The 26115-nt window shown below is 29.1% G+C and overlaps 4 protein-coding genes, 1 long non-coding RNA gene and 1 pseudogene across 5 annotated transcripts; 3 read left to right on the top strand and 3 right to left on the bottom strand.

Annotated features, from left to right (window-relative positions):
• Window positions 1-912: 912 nt before the first annotated feature.
• On the top strand, window positions 913-3610 carry LOC114119087 (zinc finger MYM-type protein 1-like). Its single transcript, XM_050209439.1, has 5 exons — window positions 913-1065; window positions 1234-1663; window positions 1784-2161; window positions 2207-2968; window positions 3267-3610. Exons 1-5 carry the CDS (start codon window positions 913-915, stop codon window positions 3608-3610), a joined length of 2067 nt encoding a protein of 688 aa, XP_050065396.1.
• Window positions 3611-4412: 802 nt separating this feature from the next.
• LOC126554363 (death-associated inhibitor of apoptosis 1-like) lies at window positions 4413-5690 on the top strand. Its single transcript, XM_050209443.1, has 2 exons — window positions 4413-4766; window positions 5595-5690. Exons 1-2 carry the CDS (start codon window positions 4424-4426, stop codon window positions 5624-5626), a joined length of 375 nt encoding a protein of 124 aa, XP_050065400.1. The 5' UTR covers window positions 4413-4423; the 3' UTR covers window positions 5627-5690.
• A 359-nt stretch (window positions 5691-6049) lies between these two features.
• On the bottom strand, window positions 6050-7244 carry LOC126554362 (uncharacterized). The gene is made up of 4 exons (XR_007606658.1): window positions 6878-7244; window positions 6636-6727; window positions 6358-6560; window positions 6050-6261 (listed from the first exon to the last, which is right to left on the bottom strand). It is a non-coding gene; the product is annotated as an uncharacterized LOC126554362 (long non-coding RNA).
• A 2939-nt stretch (window positions 7245-10183) lies between these two features.
• LOC126554356 (uncharacterized) lies at window positions 10184-11284 on the bottom strand (annotated as a pseudogene).
• A 3768-nt stretch (window positions 11285-15052) lies between these two features.
• On the bottom strand, window positions 15053-18980 carry LOC126554355 (uncharacterized). The gene is given in 13 exon segments (XM_050209438.1): window positions 15053-15166; window positions 15236-15558; window positions 15680-15724; window positions 15727-15868; window positions 15966-16124; window positions 16741-16850; window positions 17044-17241; window positions 17303-17444; window positions 17546-17667; window positions 17739-17860; window positions 17945-18063; window positions 18493-18624; window positions 18918-18980. Coding segments are annotated over 13 exon segments (1791 nt in total).
• A 3912-nt stretch (window positions 18981-22892) lies between these two features.
• On the top strand, window positions 22893-25451 carry LOC126554354 (52 kDa repressor of the inhibitor of the protein kinase-like). The gene has a single exon (XM_050209437.1). It carries the CDS (start codon window positions 22893-22895, stop codon window positions 25449-25451), a length of 2559 nt encoding a protein of 852 aa, XP_050065394.1.
• The last annotated feature ends 664 nt before the right edge of the window (window positions 25452-26115 follow it).

Below are 26115 nucleotides of genomic sequence, written 5' to 3'. Positions count from 1 at the left end.
TATTGTGTCTTTAAAATTTAAAAACCTACATAACTAGCAAGCCCGGATTAAGGTTGGATTGGGCCCCAGGATACCATACACTAAGTGGGCCCCCTTTCAACTTAACCTTCAGTAGTATACATTTGTATGTTCTGCGCACTTTTGACTGCGGAGATTGTAAAATTTTAAGGGGGATTTTTCCCCTCAAACTTTTTTTTTCTCCGCTGTACCAGTAAAAAACACTGATTCTCAAAAACCATAATGTATGTTCTGCGCACTTTTGACTGCGGAGATTTTTAAAATTTAAGGTATAGCAGGGGCGTCATTTGGGGGGGGGGGCAGGAGTATGCATTTGCCCGACCCTAGATTTTAAAGTAGCCAAATGGGCCGGTGGCCGGGTCTAAGCGGGCCGGGTTTTCTATAATAATCAATATAATCTTAAATCTACTGACTATTCTAGAATATACTACATAATATAAAAATAGAAATTTGTGGTATATCATAATAATATATTAATTACGTTATTATTATTATTCTATTCTATGGAACTATATTCGTTATCTTGACGCTAAAGTAAATTTAAAAACCACGATTAAATATCAGCTATCGACGTCGTGGTAACCAGTATAATGTAATCATAAACCTAATAATAATAATATTATTAACTAAGTTAATAGCTGGTCTATGAATGTAATGTAACTACGACAGAGATATGACCAACTGATAAGAGCATAGCACTGTAAATCACGGTTTAAGATATATGTATATCTTAAACCGTGCTGTAAATGTTCGTTATCAATAACAATTTTTAAAATGACCAACGATTGTTGAATTTTTCATTTTGAATTTAATATGACTTGGTGTGTACTGTGTAGTGCGTTTGACTAAAAATTAATTTTTCAAGTATACCTATTAACGATTTTACACTTTATTATGTCTCATAATAAGCCTAAAGGCGGAGCTGAGAAGCGACGTCTCAAGAGAAATTCTGAATTAATAATTGCTGGTAATGATAGTAAACAAAAGAAATTATCTTTTTTTAATATAATGACTCAACAGTCAGAAGTCTCAAAAGTTGAATCGAAAGTATGTACAATTTATTGTTATTTAATTTATTGTCTTATTAAACTTGTTTCTTATAAAATATTTTGGTTTAATCATTTGAAAGTTGAATAGAAATAGCTATTAAATATAATTATTTGTTAAATTAATTTCTAATAAAATATAATCAGTAATTTAATTTTGTGTATCCAGGATAAAACTGAACAAGTTTACTCAGTTGAAGAAAGTGTGAACACAGAAACAAATTCCAACAAAATTCTAACAACTGTCGATGCAAAAGTTTTGTTAAAAGATAATATAGTACAAAACCATTCACAAGACCTTTCTTCATCGAAAAATGACCATCCAGCTCAACCCAAATTAATGATGTATCCAACTACTAATGGTCGTCGTTTTAGTATAAAATATTATCAATTATATGAATGGTTGGAATATTCAGTTTCCTTAGATGCGCTTTATTGTTTTGTTTGCCGACATTTTGCTGCCAGTATTACTGCACCAGGTGAAGTTTTTGGAAAATTAAGTTTTGTTGATTATGGTGCTACCTGTAATAAATGGAAAGATTTTAAAGGAACTCTAAATAAACATGAGAGAAATAAAAGGCACATAATTTCTATGCAACGTTGGATTGATTATAGACTAGTTCAAAATAAAAATGAATTATCTGTATCAAACCAAATAATACATGTTCGACAAAATAATATAAATGAGAATCGTCAACATATATTATTTTTACTCAAAGTAGCATTATATTTAGCTAAACAAGGGTTACCATTTCGAGGAAATAATGAATCAAAAAATTCCAAAAATAGGGGAAATTTTTTAGAACTTTTGGATGTGTTTTGTGATGCAAATATGAAAGAAAGACTTGCATCAAGGTATGGCCACTACACAAGTCCAGAATATCAAAATGACTTAATTTCATCTATAGCTAAATGTACTAGACAAAAAATTTTAAATAAAATTAATCCACAAGGTCTTTTTACAATCATGGTAGATGAAACCAAGGACAAATCTAAAAAAGAACAAATGGTAATTGTCTTACGGTTTTTGGATAGTGATATGAATATTCACGAGAAATCTATTGGTTGCTTTCATATGTTGATTTCTAATGCTGATAGTTTATCAAAAAAAATTATTGATACAGTTTTGGATAATAAATTAGATTTACAAAATTGTGTGGCTCAATGTTATGATGGTGCTAACGTTATGAGTGGTATCCACTCAGGTGTTCAAGAACGAATACTTAATGTTGTACCACACGCCATTTATATCCACTGTTATGCACATAGGCTAAATTTGTGTTTGGTTCATACATTACAAAACATTCCTTATATAGTCAATTTTTTCAACACTTTGCAAGATCTCTATAAATTTTTTATGAATGGACAAACTAGGTATGAGTTATTTGTTAAAGCGCAACAGGCAAAAGGATTACCCGTATTACACCTAGAAAGATTAGTTGAAACTAGATGGGCTTACTGGTTTGGATCAATTAGTAAAATAAATTTGCGGTATACAGAAATTATTGAAGTAATTACTATACTTAGCGAAAATGATGACCAAAAGGCAAGAGCGCTAGGAATTTTAAAAGAAATGAATACACTGTCATTTATTAAAATATCACATGCTATGGAATCACTTCTTAGAGCCATTCACTGTGCATCAAAGGCCCTCCAAGACTGTTCTATTATTTTACCAGTCGCCATTGATTTAATTAGATCTACAAAACGACAGCTTTATAATATGCGCAATGATGAATTTTGGGATGATATTACAAAAAAAGCAAAAACTATTGCTGTTAAAAATGGTATCAACATAAATAAAAAAAAGAATCCAAGAAAGACATGTTTGAATAAGAATCTATTAGAATTTTATGTTGAAACTACGGTTGGTCAAAGTTCTAAGAACAAAACTTCAGAGTTGAGTAAAGACTTGAAAATCATTTTTTTTTCAGCAGTTGACAGGTATGTACCTACAACTAAAATAATCTAAAACTTCAAGTATTGAATTTGACATTTGTTTATATACCTATATATATTTTTCTTTTTGTAGATTTGTTAATGAACTAGATAAACGCTTCAATGATACAAATAACAGCATTATTTTAACTAGCAGCATTTTCCTTTCCTCCAGCCCTGAATATTTTAATTTTAAATGTCCATTCCTTGATGAATTTTTACAAAATTACAAGCACTTTAATATTAACACTATCAAACTAAAAGCTGAATTTCTGAGTGCTAGAGAATTACTTTTGGGTGATTCAAATACCAAACATGATCTTTATTCCATTTCAAAAATATTACTCCAATTACCTCAATGTTACTCTGAAACATTAAAAATAATAACCATTCTTATGACCTTACCAGTTTCCACCGCTTCTAATGAACGCTTTTTTTCATCACTTAAGCAAATTAAATCATATTTAAGATTAACTATGGGTGATGATCGTCTCAATGATTTATTGGTTGTTGCTGTTGAAAGTGATGAGGCCTCAACAATTAATTTAGATGAAGCACTTCACATTTTTGCTAGTATGAAGAATCGTCGCTACCCACTTATAAGCTAAGCAATGCACAACTATAATGCTTTTAGAAATAGTTATTTCTTTGAATTGTAATAGTAATAAAGAACAAAGAAATATTTTAGTCTTAAATTCCTTTTTTTTATTATTTGCTTATGCTTATTGCTTTTTTAAATTTAAGTATTATAATGTTTTTATGTTATAATTCAAATAAGGTATACTTAGTGAAACAGTGCCACAGATGTGGTACTTTAATAGTTTAATGCATATTTTATTGGGAAACTATTATTAATATTATACAAATATTATTAATTATTTGGTTTTCAGAGTAAACTACATTGAAGATTATAATAATATGTTGATGTGAGTTAAGATTGGGTATTTATGTTATAATAAGTAGTATGTTAATAAAAGCGGCTACAGTTTGTGTTATATAAATTATAAAGTATAAAAATAATAATTGAAATAAAAATTGGGCTAGCTAGCGAGCGGAGCGAGCGCCTTTTTTTATATATACTTATAAGATAGGGCCAGTCAATATTATGCCCTACCCTATCAAATATTGAAATGACGCCCCTGAGGTATAGTTTCCGCCTTTAACCAATTATTTTTTCCCCTGTCACACATAAAGTTTAAACAGTGTATACACACTTCAACACTATTTATTTCCCTTGTAAGTTAAACATTCAGGTTACACTGTAATTTCATTTTTTTTAATAAATTATAGATAAAAGTCGTTTTATTGAATTCATTCCAGTTCAGACAGTTCAGTTAATATTCAACCATCGTTCAATCAGGTTCTGTTAGTTTTAATCAAGTTTAATTCATTAAGTTTTTTTTATTTTTTTTTTATAAAAAATGAATTTTCAACAAATTAACAACAGTTTTTGTTCACTTGTTTCGTTAGTACGAAACAATGCATATCCTACATATCCAGAATTCACTACATTTATATCAAGATTGAAAACATTCAATTTATTTCCGTTGACTTCATCTCAAGATAAATACTCATTAGCTGAAAGCGGTTTTATATATTCAGGGAAAAAAGATATTGTTGAATGTTTTTGCTGCGGTATTATATTGCATCGTTGGGAAAAAGAAGATAATCCATGGATTGAACATTCAAGATGGAATCCGAAATGTGTTTTTGTATTATTATCAAAAGGAAATCAGTTTGTTGAAAATGTAGTAAAAAAATATGGTAAGATTATCGATATTTGTGATTGTGATTGTGGATCAAGGTCATATGATACTGTTGTTTAGTTCATTTAACTTTCTATATTTCAATAAAAAAAATCTGAATTTAATAAACTTAAATGTGTTAATAACTTATTTAATACCTCGTGAACGTATAGCCTAGTGGGATAACGCGTCAATTTAAATTTAATATGTTAATGATTTTAAAAAATGTTTCAGGTTCTATCGAATTAGTTAGGTAAGTATAATAACTCTTTACTGTTTATCCAACTAGACACTATACGTTCACATTTTTTTAATTTTTTTTTTTCTTTTTAACCTTACATTTGTTTAGTATATAACATGTATGGATAAACAAAACTTGTTAGTTTGAGCTAAGCTGTCTAGTGATCATATTCATATTTCTAGAAAAAAATACTGTTTACTGTTTTTTTTTTATTTTATCAATATGAATCCATCAATCGTTGTATCAAAATCTGTGTTCGATATTCGTCCTTTTAGTAAGAAAAGTGTAACAGTTGGACTTCTAGTTAATAAGCAAATTTCAATTATTATATTATTAGAATGTAAATTAACTAAAAAAGTTGTAACGTTAGATCTTGATCAGTGGTGTAAGTTAATGTGCGAAAACAATTTTAATACAATTATCGAAAATTTGCATACTCGTTGTAAACGTGTTAAGATAGCTGATAATTTTTTCTACTCTGTTAATGTAAACCAATCAACTATAGATTTATATTCTAATGATAATTATATAACATTATCTCATATTGATCTTCATCGTTTGAAACAATTACAACATTGTATTGACTTGTATATTGTAGAAAAACAGAAAAAATTGGAATCATACCAAAAAACGTTTGATACAGCTTATACGTTAATTAAGTCTGACGTAAATGGGTTACCATCATCTTGTCAACGAAACGAATTTACAAATCAATTTATTCAAAATTATGATTTCAGCTACAGCAATATACAAAGTGAAGATTGTTCATTTATGTACTAGTTATTACAATTTCATTTTAATTCATTGTCGAACATGATATTACAAGATTTAGTGATGTAATAAAAAAAAGTTTCTTAATTTATTTTAATTTATCGTTCTTGTAAAAAAAAAAAAAAAAAATGTGAAATTAATACCACTTGTATACTAACTTTCAATATTTTTATTTTTATTTTTTTTTTTTTTTTATTTTTATTTTTATTTTAACCTATAAATGAATAATTATTATTTTTTTTTTTATCTAAATAATAAAAAATAAATATAAATATAAAAATTTTTTTTTTATTAAATAAAATTAATCCAACACCATATCCTATTACATACATTTTATAAGTTTATTTTTTTTGGTTTGTGTCTGATTAGCTTCTTGGCGGGATGTCGCATCATTTTGTCGAAAACAGATTGAATGAGCGTCACCATTTCTTTGGCTGTAGTTAAATCATCCGGATGCTGTCCTGTTAAAGATATTTTGAGTGAGCATTCAGCATGCTTCCATCTAAAAAAGTTAGATTAGGTTAAATTAAATTTTATTATAAATATTTCACTTTAGTTAAATATATATATATATTATTATTATTATTATTATTATTACCTATCTTGCAGAGCAACATTAGCAATTTTAGCACATTTATAATGTGCTATAGTCCAGTAATCTACAGCCGTATTGTCTACAGGTGTCTTAACCGTTAATGAACAATCATCCTTTTTTATATTCAAGGTGTTCTTTGCATCGGTTGGTATAGTTGGATCTGTTATTAAATCTAATATTTTGTCTGTATAACAAATAGCAGTGCTCTATAAAATAATAATTAAATTATATTTTTTTTTTTTTTACTTTTTCGTAGTATGTCATAAATTTATATAACTCACCTTTTTCGTCTTTTTCGATACCGGTTTCTTCTCCGGTTTTACAGCTAACCTTTTCGATGTACCTTTTTTTGAGATGTTGTTGCAATATTATCCTATAATTAAAATAGACGATAAGCTGATGACGGTTTACAAAATCAATTTTTCATAAAATATTTAATAAAAAAAAAAAAATGTCTTTTAATTAAAATAATTATGTATTATATTGTGATAAAAAAAGAAAAAAAAATTTTTTTTTTACTTACTTCGGAAAATACAACCGACTCCTCGTCATCGCTTTTAAATGAGTAGCAGGACATTTTTTCAAAATTAAATTAATTTTATTAAAAGAAAAAAAAGTCTAGATTGTAAATCTGTTGAAGTAAACTGAATATACTGTATCGATGAGTCTCTTATATATATATTATATATAACCACTTCTACTCCTCCTCTTAAGTTTAAAATAATCAGTTCAGCTAAAACACTAACTAGAATAAAATTTGAAAGGTACGTCTTTTCAATTCGAAAAAATAGAATGTAATAACAAGTGCGATTTGTATCTAAAAGAATGTAATTGACTTCTACATTTCAATGTCAGATTTGAAAGGTTATATACAATTTAGCAAGGTACGTAAATTTAGCAAGGTAAGATTAAAATTAAATAATGGTTATAGTAAACATGAAATAGAAACGTACGTATATTTTGGAGACTACGCCGCCCAAATAGTTTAATATAAAAGCGGTTGTGGTAGTATTAAGAATTAGACATACAGCTAGTTCGTATGTAGAAATCCTGCATATTACATTACTTCATTCCTGTTGCCCTAAGCTGATATTAGTTGGTTAGATTTAGAATAATGAATATTAATATATTAAATAATTGGATTACGAACATAGTTTAAATAATCGTTTATATATATATATATATACATATATTTTAAAGATTAAAAAATATGTATTTAAATAATTGGTTATAGTAAAATATGAAATAGAAACGTATAGTCGAATTTCCTGTTTACCATGACACGCACGTATATTTTTGGGGGACTACTCCCAAATAGTTTAATATAAAATGGGTTGTGGTAGTATAAGAATTAGACAAAGTTAAGCTTCACTTACGCATAGACCGATGACATTGTTCTATACTTAACAATACATCGAGCTTGCTTTTATTATATTCAGTGAATAAATAACTTTAATTTTAAATTTCTTACACATACGACAAAGTGGACTTCGTCGTTGAATCGTGCTGAACCATCTTCATCAAGACCGTTCACTACAACTAGAAGCCAGTATATTTTTTTTTCAAGCATCTCCACGCTAACAGAAATGTAAGTACTATTACTTTACTACTATTAACTAGCTTTAAATTAAATATTTACTATTATAATTTTCTACTATAAAAATGATTCCATTTAATAATGGTATTTTACATAATTTACACCACAAATAGGTTCATTTGTATCAAAAATATAACATGTATTTGCGTTACATAAATAAATAAATTTTAGTTTTTTTTTTTTTACACACCACGTTAAAAAAAAACGAAATGAAATATGTAATTTGTACCAGCCCTAAAATTGAGTATAGTACGAAACATTTTGAATAGTTCAAAAGATTAGTGTGTAGTACAACATTTAAAAGTATGTCATTTATTAAAATAATAATATGTATAATTTTATATCTTCACATTTTTTTTTCCAAACCACATATACACAGATACATCGTAAACAATATTTTGTGTTGTTACGTCTTATACACTTAATTATAGTTATTATTATTTTTTGTTATAATTAGCTTGTTATAGTAAATGTACGGTATATACACGGAGTATATTCTGTGGTATATATTATATATATATATACATATATTTTAAAGATTAAAAAATATGTATTTAAATAATTGGTTATAGTAAAATATGAAATAGAAACGTATAGTCGAATTTCCTGTTTACCATGACACGCACGTATATTTTTGGGGGACTACTCCCAAATAGTTTAATATAAAATGGGTTGTGGTAGTATTAAGAATTAGACAAAGTTAAGCTTCACTTACGCATAGACCGATGACATTGTTCTATACTTAACAATACATCGAGCTTGCTTTTATTATATTCAGTGAATAAATAACTTTAATTTTAAATTTCTTACACATACGACAAAGTGGACTTCGTCGTTGAATCGTGCTGAACCATCTTCATCAAGACCGTTCACTACAACTAGAAGCCAGTATATTTTTTTTTCAAGCATCTCCACGCTAACAGAAATGTAAGTACTATTACTTTACTACTATTAACTAGCTTTAAATTAAATATTTACTATTATAATTTTCTACTATAAAAATGATTCCATTTAATAATGGTATTTTACATAATTTACACCACAAATAGGTTCATTTGTATCAAAAATATAACATGTATTTGCGTTACATAAATAAATAAATTTTAGTTTTTTTTTTTTTACACCACGTTAAAAAAAAAACGAAATGAAATATGTAATTTGTACCAGCCCTAAAATTGAGTATAGTACGAAACATTTTGAATAGTTCAAAAGATTAGTGTGTAGTACAACATTTAAAAGTATGTCATTTATTAAAATAATAATATGTATAATTTTATATCTTCACATTTTTTTTTCCAAACCACATATACACAGATACATCGTAAACAATATTTTGTGTTGTTACGTCTTATACACTTAATTATAGTTATTATTATTTTTTGTTATAATTAGCTTAGTTATAGTAATGTACGGTATATACACGGAGTATATTCTGTGGTATATATATATATATATATATATTATATTTTTTAAAAAAATAGTATAATATACTTAACAAGAATTTACTTATTTAATATATATATATAGAGTTTGTTTTACTTATTTATAATTAAAGTATGATTGATTTTATATATTTTATGAATTATTGCTAAACAAAAATTTACTTATTTAATATATATATATAGAGTTTGTTTTACATTTATTTATAATTAAAGTATGATTGATTTTATATATTTTATGAATTATTGCTAAACAAAAATTTACTTATATATATATACATTTTATTATAGTTATAATTTTAATAATGTGAACAATGTTACAAATTATAATTTTAGTAAGTACAGATTAGATAATGCTCTTTTTTTAAATTTTATTTGGTGTGAATTATAAACTTGAAAAGTGGTACAAATTATTTTTTTTAGATGTGGTGTAAATGAGATATAGTTTTTACATTACCTTTTTTATATTTAAAATAAAAAAAATAAACGAATAAATATTTACCTATAATTTCAGAATTATAAAATGGAATCTCCTCAAATCGTATACCTCCGATCTTTGATTGAAGAATTACATTTGAAAGTTTTAGAAAACCAAAAAAGTGTTGATCAAGATGAAGAAAAAAAAAATTGATATAAGAGCTTTAAATAAAAAAACTAATAATTTATATAAAAAAAAATAATAGATCTAGTTGAAATAGACAAGTTAAGAAATGAAAAAAGAAACGTTTTAGATGACTATAATTTTTCTTATTATATTGGTGAAAAATGTAATAGACGTATACGTTATCGTTCCTCAATTTTGAATAATCAACTAGAAGATTTAATAAATAAATTTGTTTAAATAAATCTATTTTTTTTAACCTAATTATATTATTTCTTTAATCTATTTTCCATTTTTTCTTTTTTTTTATACACCTACTTATATAGAAGTATTACTTTGTTCATAATAGTTTTTCCAAAACATAAAAAAAAAAAAAAATGTTTTTTTTTAGAAAATGGATTTACTTAACCATATCTTAATTGAAATTCATCGATTGGATGAAGAAATGTGTAACAGGGGAAAAAATAATTGGTTTTAAATTTTTTAAAATCAGTGTTTTTTACTGGTACAGCGGAGAAAAAAAAAGTTTGAGGGGAAAAATCCCCCTTAAAATTTTACAATCTCCGCAGTCAAAAGTGCGCAGAACATACAAATGTATACTACTACGGCGTATTTTGGACATCTAGTGACAATGTGTTCGATCGACAGGTCCACGTTGCATGCGTCACATATTGGAGCGGGTTCCTTGGTGATGAGGAATGAGTGGGTGAGATGAGTGTGGCCTATTCTGGCACGAGTTATAATGACCTCATCCCTTCTTTTGAGGTTACAGGGGAAATTCCATTTTTTTATGGAAGGCTTGATATTTCTCAGTTTATTTGTTTGCCATGTGTCGGAGATTTTGGTGTTAATGATGTCGAGCAACTCTGAGGATGTAGTTAGGTTTATTTTTAAGGCATTATGAGGAAGTGTGGCTTCATTTGCGGATTTATCCGCTCTTTCATTGCCAGAAATGCCGACGTAAGAGGGGACCCACATGAAAGAGAAAGTTTTGTTAGAGATAGATATCAGTTTTTGGATGTGTTGTACTAGTTCATTCTTGGAGTATGGATTTGAGATAGATATTTAAGCACTCAAAGAGTCGCCTATGATGGTGAAAGAATCTGAATTTGAGAAGGAGGCGATTTTCAGTGCTTCAAAGATGGCATAAGTTTCAGCTGTGTAGATATTGGTGCTAGGAGGAAATGAGAATTTATGATTTTCATGACCTATGATTGTTGCAAAGCCCACTCCATTAGAATTTTTGGATACATCAGTGTATATGTGTGTACTGCTGGAGTATTGTTGGGACATTATTTCCGAGAAGAGATTGCGGATGATAGTGCTGTCAGTGGAGTGTTTGTAGTAGTTGGTGAGTTGAGTGTTGATATTCGGAGACCACAGCCAAGGGAGCGACGGACGTTGTACTTTGCTCAATGTTTGAGTTTGAAGGCCGAGATTTTCACTGATAATTTTGAAATATTCAAAAATTGTGTTCGTGTTGTTGGGTGAGTTGTAGGAGAGAGGATTATGGAGTATCTTACTGGCTATATGATTGGACATACTTTTGATTCTTGATATGAATTTAAGTATCGGAGTATGACGTCTAAGTTCAAGAGGCATTTCATCAGCATTACACAAGATATTATCTACCGTGCTAGTCCCAAAAGTACCAGTTGTCAGACGTATACCTTGATTGTGTAGGATTAATGGTGTTGAGAGCATTGTTTTTTGCAGAACTGTTTATATAGTTATTTTAGTTTGAAAATTTGAAATTTGTTGAGTGAATTTTTTTTTAGTTCACAATAATCTATCTATCTTCTATCTTTATATATATAAAAATAGAGACAAAAATGTATAACATTTCATCAATTGAGAACGGCTGGATCGATTTCGCTCATTCTTATTTTGTTTGGGTCGTAATTTCCAGGAGAACATATGGATAAGAAACAAGAGTTTATACAGTGTATAGTTATGATTATGATTATAAGTGTGACATTTCAATACATACACTGGTATGAGGTATACCAATATATACATATATATATATATACTTACTTATATTACTGTGTGTGTATACTAAAGCAGAATTGTTATGACTGAATATAATATGTTGGATGGACATTGGACATGTTATTATAGTAACTTAATATGGTAAATATGAATTTATTAAATGTATTATGTTATTTATTCTTATTAATATTAAATTCATTTACAAAAATTCTTCTATTTTCATCATTTTTATGTGAAAATGAAATTAAAAAAAAAAAAAATTAAATGTATTATACGCAATAGCTCATGTAAATTAACCAATAATACCTATTACCTATTATACTGCTTAATTTCTTTTTTTTACATTTTAATATTTTATTGCATTATATATTTTAAAATTAATTAATATAATATAATATACTTAAGATTACAATAAGCTGAATAAGCATACATAAATGTTTTAATTATTTAAGCTACTAACCAAAAAATAAAAAATACCTATAACAATACCAACGGTGCCAACACTCAACATAATAATAATGGTACTTAAAATACATGTTTATTATTATTATTAGGTTAACCTATTAGCTGCACAAATACCTGTAATTGTAATGTAAGTAATTTGATCGAACTTATACTTTCCTTTACAAACATGATACATTTAAGTTGCACTTCTACAACTGATACTATTATTTAATTATTAGATACTCATATCTATACTACTATATAAAATAGAACCCCCTTTTTTGTATGTACGCGCATAACTAACTCAACAATGCCTGGACCGATTTCGCTTAAAAATGTATAAAAATTCATCAATTGAGAACAGCTGAACCGATTTCGCTAATTATTTTTTAGTTGTATTTGTTATTGTCTGGAGAAAGTTTTTACGAAAGAAAATTTTTAAAAAGTCAACCGAATAAGTAGAGAAAGTGCAAAATCTATTCATTGATGTCTGGGATTTGAACTCGATACCATTGTCTTTATTTACTCTATGGTAGACGTAGACATCTAAACATCAGCTCGATGTACAATCAATATAATCTATGGTTTCTATAGTTATTTTAGTTTGGAAATTGGAAATTTGTTGAGTGAATTTTTTTTTAGTTCACAATAATCTATCTATCTTTTATCTTTATATATATAAAAATAGAGACAAAAATGTATAACATTTCATCAATTGAGAACGGCTGGATCGATTTCGCTCATTCTTATTTTGTTTGGGTTGTTATTCCCAGGAGAAGGTTCTTATGTAAGAAAAAGTTAAGAAAATTGCACGGAAAATTAATAAAAATACAATGAAAAATAAAAAATACCGATGACTACTATTTCTATTATTATTATTATTTATTTTCCCCATTTTTGTAACATTTTTCACTGATGATTCGCTCCTATTGGTACTCCTTAGAGAAGGTGCTTATGTAGTACAATTTTAGGAAAATCCACCAGAAAACTTCAGAATCTGGATGTAAAAAAACAACAATAACTATCACTGCAGTCCAGCAAGAAAATAAACTATATTAAGGTCACTATTGATTATGATTGAATATAATAATTATGGACCTGTTGTTAAATTTTGTTAAAACCATAACAACAAAAATAAGAATTAGCAAAATAAGTCAATGTGTACAGTAAATTTCAAATTCACAGCAATAAACTAACATAACAAGTTGCACTACTACAACTGATACTATTATTTAATTATTAGATACTCATATTATATTAATATAAATATAGACACCATGAAAACTCTTAAAGAAAAACACATACAAATATATTGATTATATTTTATTTATTCTGTAAAAATAAACATAACAAATTTAAAATTTAGAAAAATAATAATAAAAACGCTAACAAAAAAAAACTTATTGCTTACCACTTGGACATCCTTCTCTGTCCTGTATTTAAATCATATTTTTAACAATTAATATTAATTAATAATATTGGGGGACGAGGTGGCCGTGCGGTCTAAGGCGTCGGTTGTGGCGCAGCCGGGTTGCTGGTTCGATTCGCGGTCACCGGGTGGCATTTTTCTTCGGGCAAGTCACCGTGTCCGGAGAATAAGTGCCGCCATCCCCCACCCCGGGGCATGGCAGAAACCTACGGGTGCCCCACTAGAAATTCTGCCACAATACACACACGTGCTTTCCCCTACCGTTCCCACAACCTCACAGTAAAAAACCTATACAAAAAAAAAAAAAAATTAATAATAATAAATAAATACTACTTACGTCCATGACCACCATAGCGGCCACACGGTCCGCCACAACCGAGCTCTGACTCCTTGGTACGGACCGGATGCTGGTGAGCTGCGGCGCGGGCGACGAACCTCGGCCCCCACCGCGAGACGATGCCCCGGACCACCGGTAGGGCGATCGTGATCGCGGTGGTGCTTTACGGCCTGGTATCGGCCGCCGCCGATTCTTCTTACTTCTGCCTGGATAACAAGTATTAAAAATACATATCTTATTATTAATAATTTAGGAAGATTTATTGCTTAATAATAATAATATATATAATTACAAAATATACGTACAATCACGGGCCAGATGGCCCTTTGTGCTACAGTTATAGAATCCTGAAAAATAAAAGTGTATAGGTAACATTGTAAATATTCATTATTTTTGATATTCAAATTTTTTTGGCATTTTTGGTCGTTGTTGAAGATCACAATTCACCTTACAGTTTCTGAAACTGAACATAATCTATAACATTTAATATTAAATTATTAATTAAGTAAAATGACATATTACAGTTAACCTAAAAACAAAAAAAAAACACGCGAAAAGGTTAAAATAACTAATACGTGTACTCATTTCGAATGAACAATTCAAATTGAATGGCGTCCGTAAGACGTTCCTTGTTCCATTCAGTGGCGTATTTAGGATTTTGTCATGGGGGGGATATGATTTTATCCGGTACTTATCAACTCGAGGGGGGCTCTGCCCCCCTCACCCCCTAAGTTTAAATAATTAAATATAAAAACAACAAATATGTTTTAACACTTAATATAATTTATATTTTATAATTATATCGATAAAGCAACAATGTATTTTATTATGTATTCAATAATTCTTTTTTCTTTTTATTTTATAAAACAAAATCTAGTTTTCTAGATTTTTTAGACAATTCATCCACAACTTCTTCCACGGATAGATCAATATCTCTATGTACTGACAGTAACGATAATCCATTCAGTCGCGTCTTAAAATTTTTAATTAATTGTAAGTCTAAACAAAATTTTTCTAAAAACTAAATGTCTAACGTTCTTACCTCATTCATTGTATTCCGTAGATGAGTTTTAAGTCTCTTTAAACTAGAAAAACTCCTTTCAGGAGTTTCAGTCGATACAGGCAATGGAACAAATATTTTTAACAGAAGTTTGATATTTGGATAAATTTCTTTATCACAGTTAAGAAACGCTTCTATCCCAGTTTTAGTAATTTCATTATTACTGGAGGCTAGTTTTAATTTCCACATCTTCAATTCTGCAAGAACATTGTGTCTATCAATTGCAGGAGAATGTAATTCAATTAGGTGCTGAAATTCATTTCTGTCTTCATCAGAAAATTCTGAATGAAATAGGCACTCAAATCCTAAAACAATCAAATAATAAATTTATCACATACATTTAACTACTTAAATGTAGGTAAAAAGATTTATTAATAAAATAAAGCACATAAAATAATAGAATTAAAAAATATTCATTTTTCAGACCTCTTAAAACGTTTTTATGATTCACAAATCTATCGGTCAGTGAGAAATGAAATTATCAATGTATGGCAAAAACACAGTTACTCGATAATATTCCTCAGTAGACTTTAAATTTTGAGGATTTGCTCGATTTATTTGCTTTGATGTAATCCTTTTTCTAAAGATTGATGTTCCAATTAATTCAGCCATTGTCTATGAATACACAAACAAATAATTAAAAAATGAATGTATACTTAAAAATATATAATATTAATTTTAGTCAATTTATTTATTATTCTAATGTTATTACATGAGCTTCATCAATTATTCTCTTAAACTCATTTTCAGCATCTTCTCTTACATTCATTAATGATTGTATTAAGTTTTCCACAATATCAACCGTTTTCTTCAAATCTATTCTCTCTTTTTGAAATTGTTTGCATACTGGCAAGCCATATGAAAACAATACCTAATATAAAATAAATCTTATAAGTTAGGTTATATTATTAGGTTTATAATTATCTTAATGTAATGTTTGTTTGTCGACAGTGTCGTATACGCCGATTACTCGGACGTATACCAAAATAAAGTTAAACACAAAATAACGCAAAATACTTTATTTGAAGTTTGAACACGACATCCGGTGGTGATCGAGTCACACGATCACCACCACTGACTCTCTTTGCTGTCTTAGCCATCTCACTTATATATTACACTTACAATCGAATTACTATCGATTGTTCTACATTTTTCTATTACTACGTTAAATTTACAGTTTATAGACACTATGCACTATGATTATTATGTAATTATTATTTTAACCCGATTAGTAAATTATTAAACAAATTTATTTACATTTCTTATTATTATATCTTGCTTACTATGCTAACTGTAATATAAAGTTTATGGATACTGAATTGCACAATTGTTATTTTAACCTATTTGTGTGAATAATTAAGTATTGCTTAACTTATTGCATTTTACTGTTTTACTTATTATCTATAGTTTTTCTTAACTTATTTCTTACGTACTAACATCTCTTATTAAATATTCATACATATAATACAACAACAGTTATGTCCCACCTTTGTAACATAAAGGGAAACCAAGAACTCTGAATCTTGAATACATTTCAAAAACATATTGACATCAGTGGAAGATGAATCTTTCCATTCAATAGATATGAAGTTTAGAGCTTTATAAACATAGAATATTATTTCACATAAAACATTTAGTGCTTCATAACGCTGAATCCACTTTGTTGCACAGAGTCTTTTAAGAGTTTTTACATTAGGCGTGTAATCACATTTTTCAATTTCAGTCAAAAGAATATTGTTTCTTTTGGGAGTATTAAAAAAAAACATGAAGTTTTTCTATGACTCCCAAACAGTTTCTAATTGGTTTTGTATTGCTAGAAGATGAAACTGCTAAGTTCAGGGAATGCGCTGAACAGTGTACGTATAGAGCGTTAGGGTATTTATCTCTTATAATTTTTTGAACACCTTTAAATTGCCCAGCCATATTGCTAGCTCCTTCATAGCCTTGTCCATACATAAACTCGGAATTTACTCCACAATCACTCAAACCTAAAAATTGTTATTTATTGAAACACTCAATATTAAGTAAAATAAATTACAAATTAGATACCTATCAATATTGATGTAGCCAAGTGTGATCCTGTTAGGCTATGAATAGCAAAAAACTGAAGAAAATCTTCATTTAGCATGTCATTGTTGTCAACATATCTAATACAAAGTGACAACTGCTCTACATTTGATACATCAGTTGTCTCATCGACCAAAATTGAGAAACATTGTGATTTATTTATTTTGTTCACAATTTTATTTAAAATGAGTTTATTACAAGCTTCAATTATCTGATTTTGTATACCAGGACTGGTGTATTGTATTTGTTTCGTTTACCTGGACCTTCAAGTACTGATTTCAGATAATCATCTCCTTTTGCTCGATATTTAAGGATAGCTCGAAAGTTACTTTCATTACTTTGTTCATCTTTAAGTACAAAAATCAATAATATATGTAATTAAAAATTTAAAACTGAAATGCAATAAAAAGGTACAAACCTTTAATATTAAATGATCCAAAATCACGGTGTCCTCTTAAAGGTATTTCTTCACGGCCACATAAAATAACGCACTGTATTATTGGAATAAGTCGCTTTCTATTTTCTTGTACTTGCTTAGCACTATGAAAATTGTCAGTGTATAAAATAAGAACAAAAAATAAACCATATTTTATTCTACTCGTTAATTTTAAAGTACGCATTTACCGTTCACTATCAATTTGTTGTATTAAAGGAATTTCCTTCTTCTCAAATATATTCAAAAAACTCTCAGCGTCTATTACTGATTTTAGATGATATTCCCATTTAGCATGAGTACGAAATACCTTTAAATTCCAAATTACAATTCAGTCAACTAAAAATGACATTATTAGGTTTAAAATAAATTACTTCTTGTGCATGTTTAAAGTTGACAAATGGTTTAATAACAAGCTGCCCAAGCTTTTGGTTTCCTACACCTCCATGCCTTGCAAAAATAACGCAATATTTACAATAAGCACCTAGTTTTATTTTGGAGTATGTAAGCCAAGGAAATGAATGTAGCCATGTCATTTGAAATTTCAATTTTCTATTTTTATTTAAATCTAGTAAAGGAAATTCGCAATAATCAGGAGGAACCCAAATGTTTTTCAATACCTAGTAAAAAATAGATAAATATCAAAATATTAGCTAGGTAGGTACCTACTCTGTTGTAAGAAAATTTACCCAATTTTAATATACATTACACATATTGAATTATATGATTCTGATCTTACCAATATTTTTTCAGCATCTGTCAGAGAACGGTTCAAATTTGAAAACAAAGAAATATCATTACTTTCATAAGTTTCGGGAACATGTTTTTTTACATTATCACAACCATCAACATCAACATCAACATTTTCTGTCTGTTAAATAAGAAATAAATTATGAAATAATTAAAACTCATCATTTAATATAAAATATAAATTAACCTTAATATAACGATAATATTATAGGGCCCTGAATAATAATAAATTATTAATATTAAAAAAATAATAAATTGTAAAGCTTATAATTTAAAGTGTCGAGTAATGCATATCTATATACATTTTGCACGCTATTTAGTTACTAAGGCACTGAGCATTTAGCGATTTAGCATTGACTAAATAAGCCATTGTTACTAAAGAGTAGGTATAAGTACAGTAGAAAAAGTACTTACCTGAACATCATGTTTAATATTATTATGATCATTTTCTTTTGGTTGATGAACTGAATCAGACATTGATGATTTTAAAAAAAACTTTGTTATTTTGGTTGGTTTCATGATGATCAAGTAACAACAATCAACAATTAACGAAATACAATAAGCTTAAACATTGACATTAAAGTATTAAACAAGAACACTTCAAATAAAAAGTTATGGCAGTACGACGTTCGACACACAATACATTAATAGTACACAACTAGAGAATATCGCCACAATAAAATCGAAAGTTGAAACGCGCGTCATTGCACCAAGTATTCGTTATTTCGTTAATCGTTATCAAATACGTCAACTATTACGATTCATTGTATGCACGATTAAAGATATTATTAATAAAATACCCAATTTATAATCTATTTATATCTAAATTTACGTCCTTAGTATTGTGGTGAACCGCCACCGCCACCACAATATTCCCTCTCACTGACGCGCGAGGTTGGAGCACTAATCGCGCCATTAGGTACACGCAGCTCGAGTGTTCGACTGCCGCTCTCGAGCTCTCCTCGCTCTTTCGACGGCGCCCGGACTATCGTCTAATTTAGATTTAAATTAAAAAAAAAAATACTCAACTCAAGTCTTGGGGGGGGGGATCAAACCCAATGATCCCCCCCGTAAATACGCCACTGGTTCCATTGCATATTACGTATTTATGGTTGGAATTGGTACTATAAATAACCGTAAGTCTGGTCTATTGGTCTACCCATTAGTGACGATTGACAATTAATATTTAATAATATCCGTTGTAGTATTAATTAAATTATATTATGTACGGTATTTAATATTTGGTAATACTGGTGTCATGTTGAGGCGGAGTAGAGAGCGAAAAGCGTTGAGGACCTGGGTCCGGTGCGCCTGCATCAGGCAATTTTTCTTTGACGTTCATGCAACACGTTTGTCTTTACGTAAACAAAAATTTGCACTTTCTTCTGTACTTTTTTTAGTACATATTATATATATATATTTTTTTTTAACTTCGTTGGACGTTTTACAGACCGGTAAGTACAATTTGTATCAGTCATATAAGCTAATTAATAAGCCCCGAGTATTACAGGGATATGCATTATAATTTATAGTCGTCCAATTCAGAATGCAACGCGAATTACTACCGGGCCGTATTACCACAATGTCCGTATGTGATTTCGAGGATGCCGCTTTTTTTATACTTACAACTTAATGTGTTCCAGTGACGCAACCAGGGGGTGGACCCCGGCTTCGGACCTCCCCTTGGATCATGCCATAGTATTTATTTTTATTTTATATTTTTAAAGTTACCCAAAAGTTTTCATAAAAATGTATTGATTATAATTATTATTAGAGTTGGTATAATAATATAATTGTGTATATAAAGCAATGAAATGTATTTATAATGTATAAACTGTAGGCAATCCACACGTGGTGGATTGTGGACCCCGCGAGATGTGTACGTAAGCTTATAATTTCCAACACTTAAGTTTCAAAGTTATATCATTTTTTTATTTTACTACAGTAGGTAAAATACAATAATGTGCCATCTCGTGGTTTTTATATTGTTGCCTGTTGGTAAAACAATAAAACTTGGTATAACTTGTAATGTTAGTTTATTGCTGTGAATTTGAAATTTACTGTAGACATTGACTTATTTTGCTAATTCTTATTTTTGTTGTTATGGTTTTAACAAAATATAACAACAGGTCTATAATTATTATATTCAATCGTAATCAATAGTTACCTTAATATAGTTTATTTTCTTGCTGGACTGCAGTGATAGTTGTTGTTGTTTTTTTACATCCAGATTCTGAATTTTTATGGTGGATTTTCCTAAAATTGTACTACATAAGCACCTTCTCTTGCGACCAATAGGAGCGAATCATCAGTGAAAAATGTTACAAAAATGGGGAAAATAAATAATAATAACAAAAAAATTGTTACCATGATTATTGATTACCGAAAATGAAATAGTAATAATAATAATAATAATAATAATAATAATAGTAATAGTAGTCATCGGTAACCTTCTCCTGGAAATTACGACCCAAACAAAATAGGAATGAGCGAAATCGATCCAGCCGTTCTCAATTGATGAAATGTTATACATTTTTGTCTCTATTTTTATTTATATAAAGATAGAAGATAGATAGATCATTGTAAACTAAAAAAAAATTCACTCAACAAATTTCCAATTTCCAAACTAAAATAACTATAGAAACCATAGATTATATTGATTGTACATCGAGCTGATGTTTAGATGTCTACGTCTACCATAGAGTAAATAAAGACAATGTTATCAAGTTCAAATCCCAGACATCAATGAATAGATTTTGCACTTTTTCTACTTATTCGGTTGACTTTTTAAAAATTTTCTTTCGTAAAAACTTTCTCCAGACAATAACAAATACAACTAAAAAATAATTAGCGAAATCGGTTCAGCTGTTCTCAATTGATGAATTTTTATACATTTTTGTCTCCATTTTTTTACATATAGATTTTTAATTTCTTATTAACATGTTCCTACATGTTTTCTACGAAGCAGTGCATGTGAGGCCGCCAAAATTTGGCTACAATTTGATTATTCCTTATTAGTTATTATATCTATAAAGATAAAGAGGGGGGGGGGTTCCAAACCAATTTAATCGAGTCGATTGCTTTATGAGTGTATACTAAAAATAATACAAGTTGTACATAGACAATACAATTGCATTAACAAGTAATAGTTTAGTAATACATTTTATTTTTATTAGTTATTCATTTCGAACGTTTCAATATTATAGTAATATCCTTTTATTACAATCATATTACAGACTATTTCTATTTTTAAATCTAAATTACATTATTATTTTTCCAGCCTTCTGATTTATCTATATTTATATATAATCATAACGTTTAGTCTTGTTATCATGTTATTTTCATATTATTGTATCGTCGTTAATTTTATAACAAAAAAAAAAAACATGTTTGTGATGTCTGCCATTCGTCCTACAATTTTCGATGTGGATGTTTGATGTGAATTGGATTACGTTATTTAAAGTTTTAGTTATAAATCTTTGGCATTTGCTTGCTGAACTTGAAAAATGGACAATAAAAAAGTAAGTTATCATTGATTGTTTAAAAATTATGTATCTTTAATAAACCTAGAAATAAAAAAAATAATAAAGAAATTATTAGAATTATTAACTACAGTGCCGCAATTTTGTATACATATTATATTGGTGGTTTGCAATCAAATACAGGGCCGGCGAGAGGGTGGGGCAGTAGGGGCCCGTTGTCAGAGGCGTATTTAGGCACAGCCGCACAGGCCCTGTAGGCCCGGGCCTAGAGCGGCGAAATTAGGAGAAGGACAAATTTTACAAATTTTTTAACTTTAGAAAAATTACTTTTATACAAATTATATATTTAATACCTACTTATGTTATATAATTTAGAATTACAAGTTGAAGCGTAAACACTATCGTCCGTTCACTCAAAATTAAACAACCATCTTTAATAATATATTCATAATATACACGTTACACCTACTAAATTGTACACAATACGCAACACAGAACGCACATAGATAACAAAACAAACGCACATTCAATGCGGGTTCGATCGGTATAATCGCGTAATTGGTGTGCTATTAATAATATGGTTATATAATATAGTCGTAAATTCCCAAATACGTCCCTAAAGAGCGTTATTACATTTTTCAATGGTATTTTATTATTTTATGTATAACGACCGACTGCTTATTTAATAATAGAAGCAAAATATATCAGATAAGATAATAATAATATGTTCGATCAAATGTCCAGTATTAGTTTTAGTTGTAATGATGCATTATGCATAATATACATCGCGTTCCGAAATTACCGTTTTTACTATCTTTTATAATTTTGTTATTACGGAATACGAATTGTGTGTAATTTTGTGTTTTGTTAGTACATATTTGAGTACTTGTTATATAATTTTATTATAATGAGTTATAAACACAAATCTGGTGCACAAAAAAGAAAAGAAAAGGATGAGAGAGACAACGAAGCAAAAAAAGGACAGCTATCACTCGGGCAATATTTTAAACCTTCCACAGCTTCGACTGAGTTACCTATACGGTCTAATGTGAAATCAAGTCCAGTATCAAATGAATTGGAAGGTAAGGGCAACATTGTAATTATTATTGATAGTAATAGCACTAATTTAAGTATGGTTATTCATACAAATGAGGATAATATAATAACTGAAACCGATAATGTTACTATTGTTACTGAAAAATCGCTTTCTTCGCCACCGCTACAGCCATTATATAAATATTTTGATATTGGTGATCCCAATTTTGACATAGATCGTGACTTGAAGTATCCCCATATTCCAAATCCGGAAAGCTTTCCTGTGGATTCTGAAGGTTTTAGTGTGCCAATATCGATATTTAAAAAGAAACTAACTAATAATGAAATGATTACGAGAGATTGGCTAGTTTGGAGTAAAGTAAAGCAAGCATTTTACTGTTTACCTTGTAAACTATTTAGCACGTTGCCTGAGTCACAGCGTTCCGCGTTGGCACTTCCTGAAGGGTTTTCTACAGTGAAACGTTGGAAAAAGCTGTATGATAAGGTCCCTGAACACGAAAATAGTTCAGTACATAAAAAAAGCTACGTTCAATGGAAATCAGAGATCTTTAAAATAAAAAAAGACAAATCCTTGTCAGGTATTTTATTAAAATCGATAAACAGTGATAAAGAAAAGTGGCGTGAGCTCTTAAAGCGTTTAATTAAGGTCACTTTGTTTCTGGCCGAAAGAGGGCTGGCTTTTCGAGGGGATTCTGAAAAAATCGGTGAATCATCTAATGGGAATTTCTTGGGCGTCTTAGAACTACTCGCTAACTATGATCCAGTTTTGAATGAACATTTAAATAAAATTCGCCACTTTCAAGAAAAGGGAGATAGAATGCAAGTGCATTACCTGTCCCATGACATTCAAAATGAATTCATAAGCTTATGTGCTGCTGAAGTAACTAAAAACATTCTTGAAGAGAGAGAAAAAGCAAGGTACTACTCTGTAATTGTTGACGCAACACCTGATTCTGCTCATGTAGAACAGACTGTTATATTAATTAGATATGTTAATTTAACTGAACAGGTAGAAAATCAACAATACCAAGTGGAAGAACGTCTACTATGCTTTGTAGATTGTGCCAATAAAAGTGGAAAAGCTATAGCAGACCTCATTATGAGTAAATTAAAAATATTTAAAATTCCATTAGAAGACTGTAAGGGCCAAGGGTATGATAATGGTAGTAATATGAAAGGTGTATATAAAGGAGCTCAAGCTATTATACTCAGAGCTAATAACGAGGCTATATACTCAGCTTGTACTTGTCACTCTTTAAATCTATGTGGGGAACAAGCAGCAGAGAGCTGTACAGCAGCTATTACTTTTTTTGGAGCCATCCAAAAATTATATAATATCTTTAGTTCAAGCCCCCAAAGATGGGAAATCTTAAAAAAAAAAATACCGTCCTCTCTTCATTCAATGTCAAGAACACGATGGTCAGCAAGAGTTGATAGTGTAAAACCAGTCGTTGCACATCTACCAGCTATATTAGAAGCCCTTGAAGATTTGAAGCTACTAAACTTGACATCAGAATGTCGTCGAGACATACAGGGATTAGAAAAGTACTTCAAAACTTTTAACTGTCTTCTCCTAGCTTCTATTTGGTTCAAGATCCTAAAGTCAATAGACATTGTAAACCGTGTATTACAATGTAAAAGTGGTACTTTGGATGTTGCCTCGAAAAATTTGAGTTCATTGATCGAAGACTTGCACAAAATACGAAATGAAGGTTATGATAATATACTTAATGAAACTCTAATAGTGGCTAAAAATATAGGTTGGCCTCAATATTTCGAAGAAGAATTAAAAAGAACTCGGAAACGAAAAAGACATATAGATGAAGATGACGAAAACGAAAATGCAGATGATCTTCAAAGAACTAAATTCAAGAATGACGTTTTCAATATTATCCTAGATAGTGTTATTGGAGATATGACAGTTAGGTTCGAATCAGTGCATTCTCTTTGTGAAAGATTTTCTGTGCTATGGTTGAATAAAGAAATGACCATAGACCAGATTCAAGAAAAAACTACTAGGCTGGTAAAACAGTATCCAAAGGATTTAGGAGATGAGCTTACAGATGAACTTCAAAGTTTAAAACTTATATATTCAGCCAACTTTGGTGAAAAGACACTCTCACCTTGGGATCTTCTCAATGCTATAAAAACTTCAAATCTGGAAAATTTATTTCCTAACCTTACTGTGGCTCTCAGGATATTTATCACAATTCCTGCTACAGTAGCAAGTGCAGAACGCTCTTTCTCTGTATTAAAAAGAGTAAAAAATGTTTTACGTTCGACCATGTGTCAAAACAGGCTATCAAGCTTAGGAGTCTTGGCAGTGGAAAAAGAACTAGCTAAAAACACCAACTTGGATGCTGTTATCGATGATTTTGCTATGAAAAAGGCCAGAAAAGGAACACTTTAATTAAACCTAATAATTATTCATTATAACTACTGTTAAATAGTTGTTTAATTTTTTACATTATTTTCTTCAATTTTAATAAAAGATTTTATATACCATATATTATGTTTGTTTTATTTACAATTCATCCAACTTAAATATTAAGTATCGCTACTGCATAAAAATGCCATACAGCTTTATAAATCTCAGTAAAATAAGTATATATAAGTGAAGGGGCCCGGAAATAATTAGCCCTGGGGCCCACAAAAGCTCTCGCCGGCCCTGATCAAATATTATAGAGCCCATGTAACTATTAGGACCTAAATGCCTGAATTAATATTAATATACAATATATAGGTATCTAATTAATAATTTATACAAATAAACTACATTTAATATATTGTAGTCAACAATCATAATGACATTTTATAAACTAATATTAATTTTATCTTGCACTACTTGCAAGTTGCAGTATAAAACAATGTTATAAATTATCTAATAATATGCAGAATTGTGTAGGACAGGCCTGTAGTAATTAATTAGATGTTATTATTAAGATTCTTTTAATAAAAAATAAAAATAAAAAAGTGATCAAGACGTGAGTAACGCTCTGCAGTACCTATAGTATGTCACTATATATACACCAAAATTTAATTTTTTTACAAATTATAGTTATTTTAAGCCAAAC

Source organism: Aphis gossypii, unplaced genomic scaffold, assembly GCF_020184175.1.
Source record: "Aphis gossypii isolate Hap1 unplaced genomic scaffold, ASM2018417v2 Contig00476, whole genome shotgun sequence".
Classification (NCBI taxonomy): domain Eukaryota; kingdom Metazoa; phylum Arthropoda; class Insecta; order Hemiptera; family Aphididae; genus Aphis; species Aphis gossypii.
The sequence above is the reverse complement of the archived record's forward strand: the minus strand, read 5'-3'. Positions and strand labels throughout refer to the sequence as shown.

Excerpts from the sequence above, each read along its gene's own strand:
- LOC114119087 (XM_050209439.1), top strand. The coding sequence starts at position 913 with ATGTCTCATAATAAGCCTAAAGGCGGAGCTGAGAAGCGACGTCTCAAG. Across the intron at positions 1,066-1,233 it reads TCTCAAAAGTTGAATCGAAA|GATAAAACTGAACAAGTTTA; the intron begins GTATGTACAATT and ends TTGTGTATCCAG. Across the intron at positions 2,162-2,206 it reads GTTGATTTCTAATGCTGATA|ATTTACAAAATTGTGTGGCT; the intron begins GTTTATCAAAAA and ends ATAATAAATTAG.
- LOC126554363 (XM_050209443.1), top strand. The coding sequence starts at position 4,424 with ATGAATTTTCAACAAATTAACAACAGTTTTTGTTCACTTGTTTCGTTA. Across the intron at positions 4,767-5,594 it reads AAATGTAGTAAAAAAATATG|AAAAAATTGGAATCATACCA; the intron begins GTAAGATTATCG and ends GTAGAAAAACAG.
- LOC126554354 (XM_050209437.1), top strand. The coding sequence starts at position 22,893 with ATGAGTTATAAACACAAATCTGGTGCACAAAAAAGAAAAGAAAAGGAT.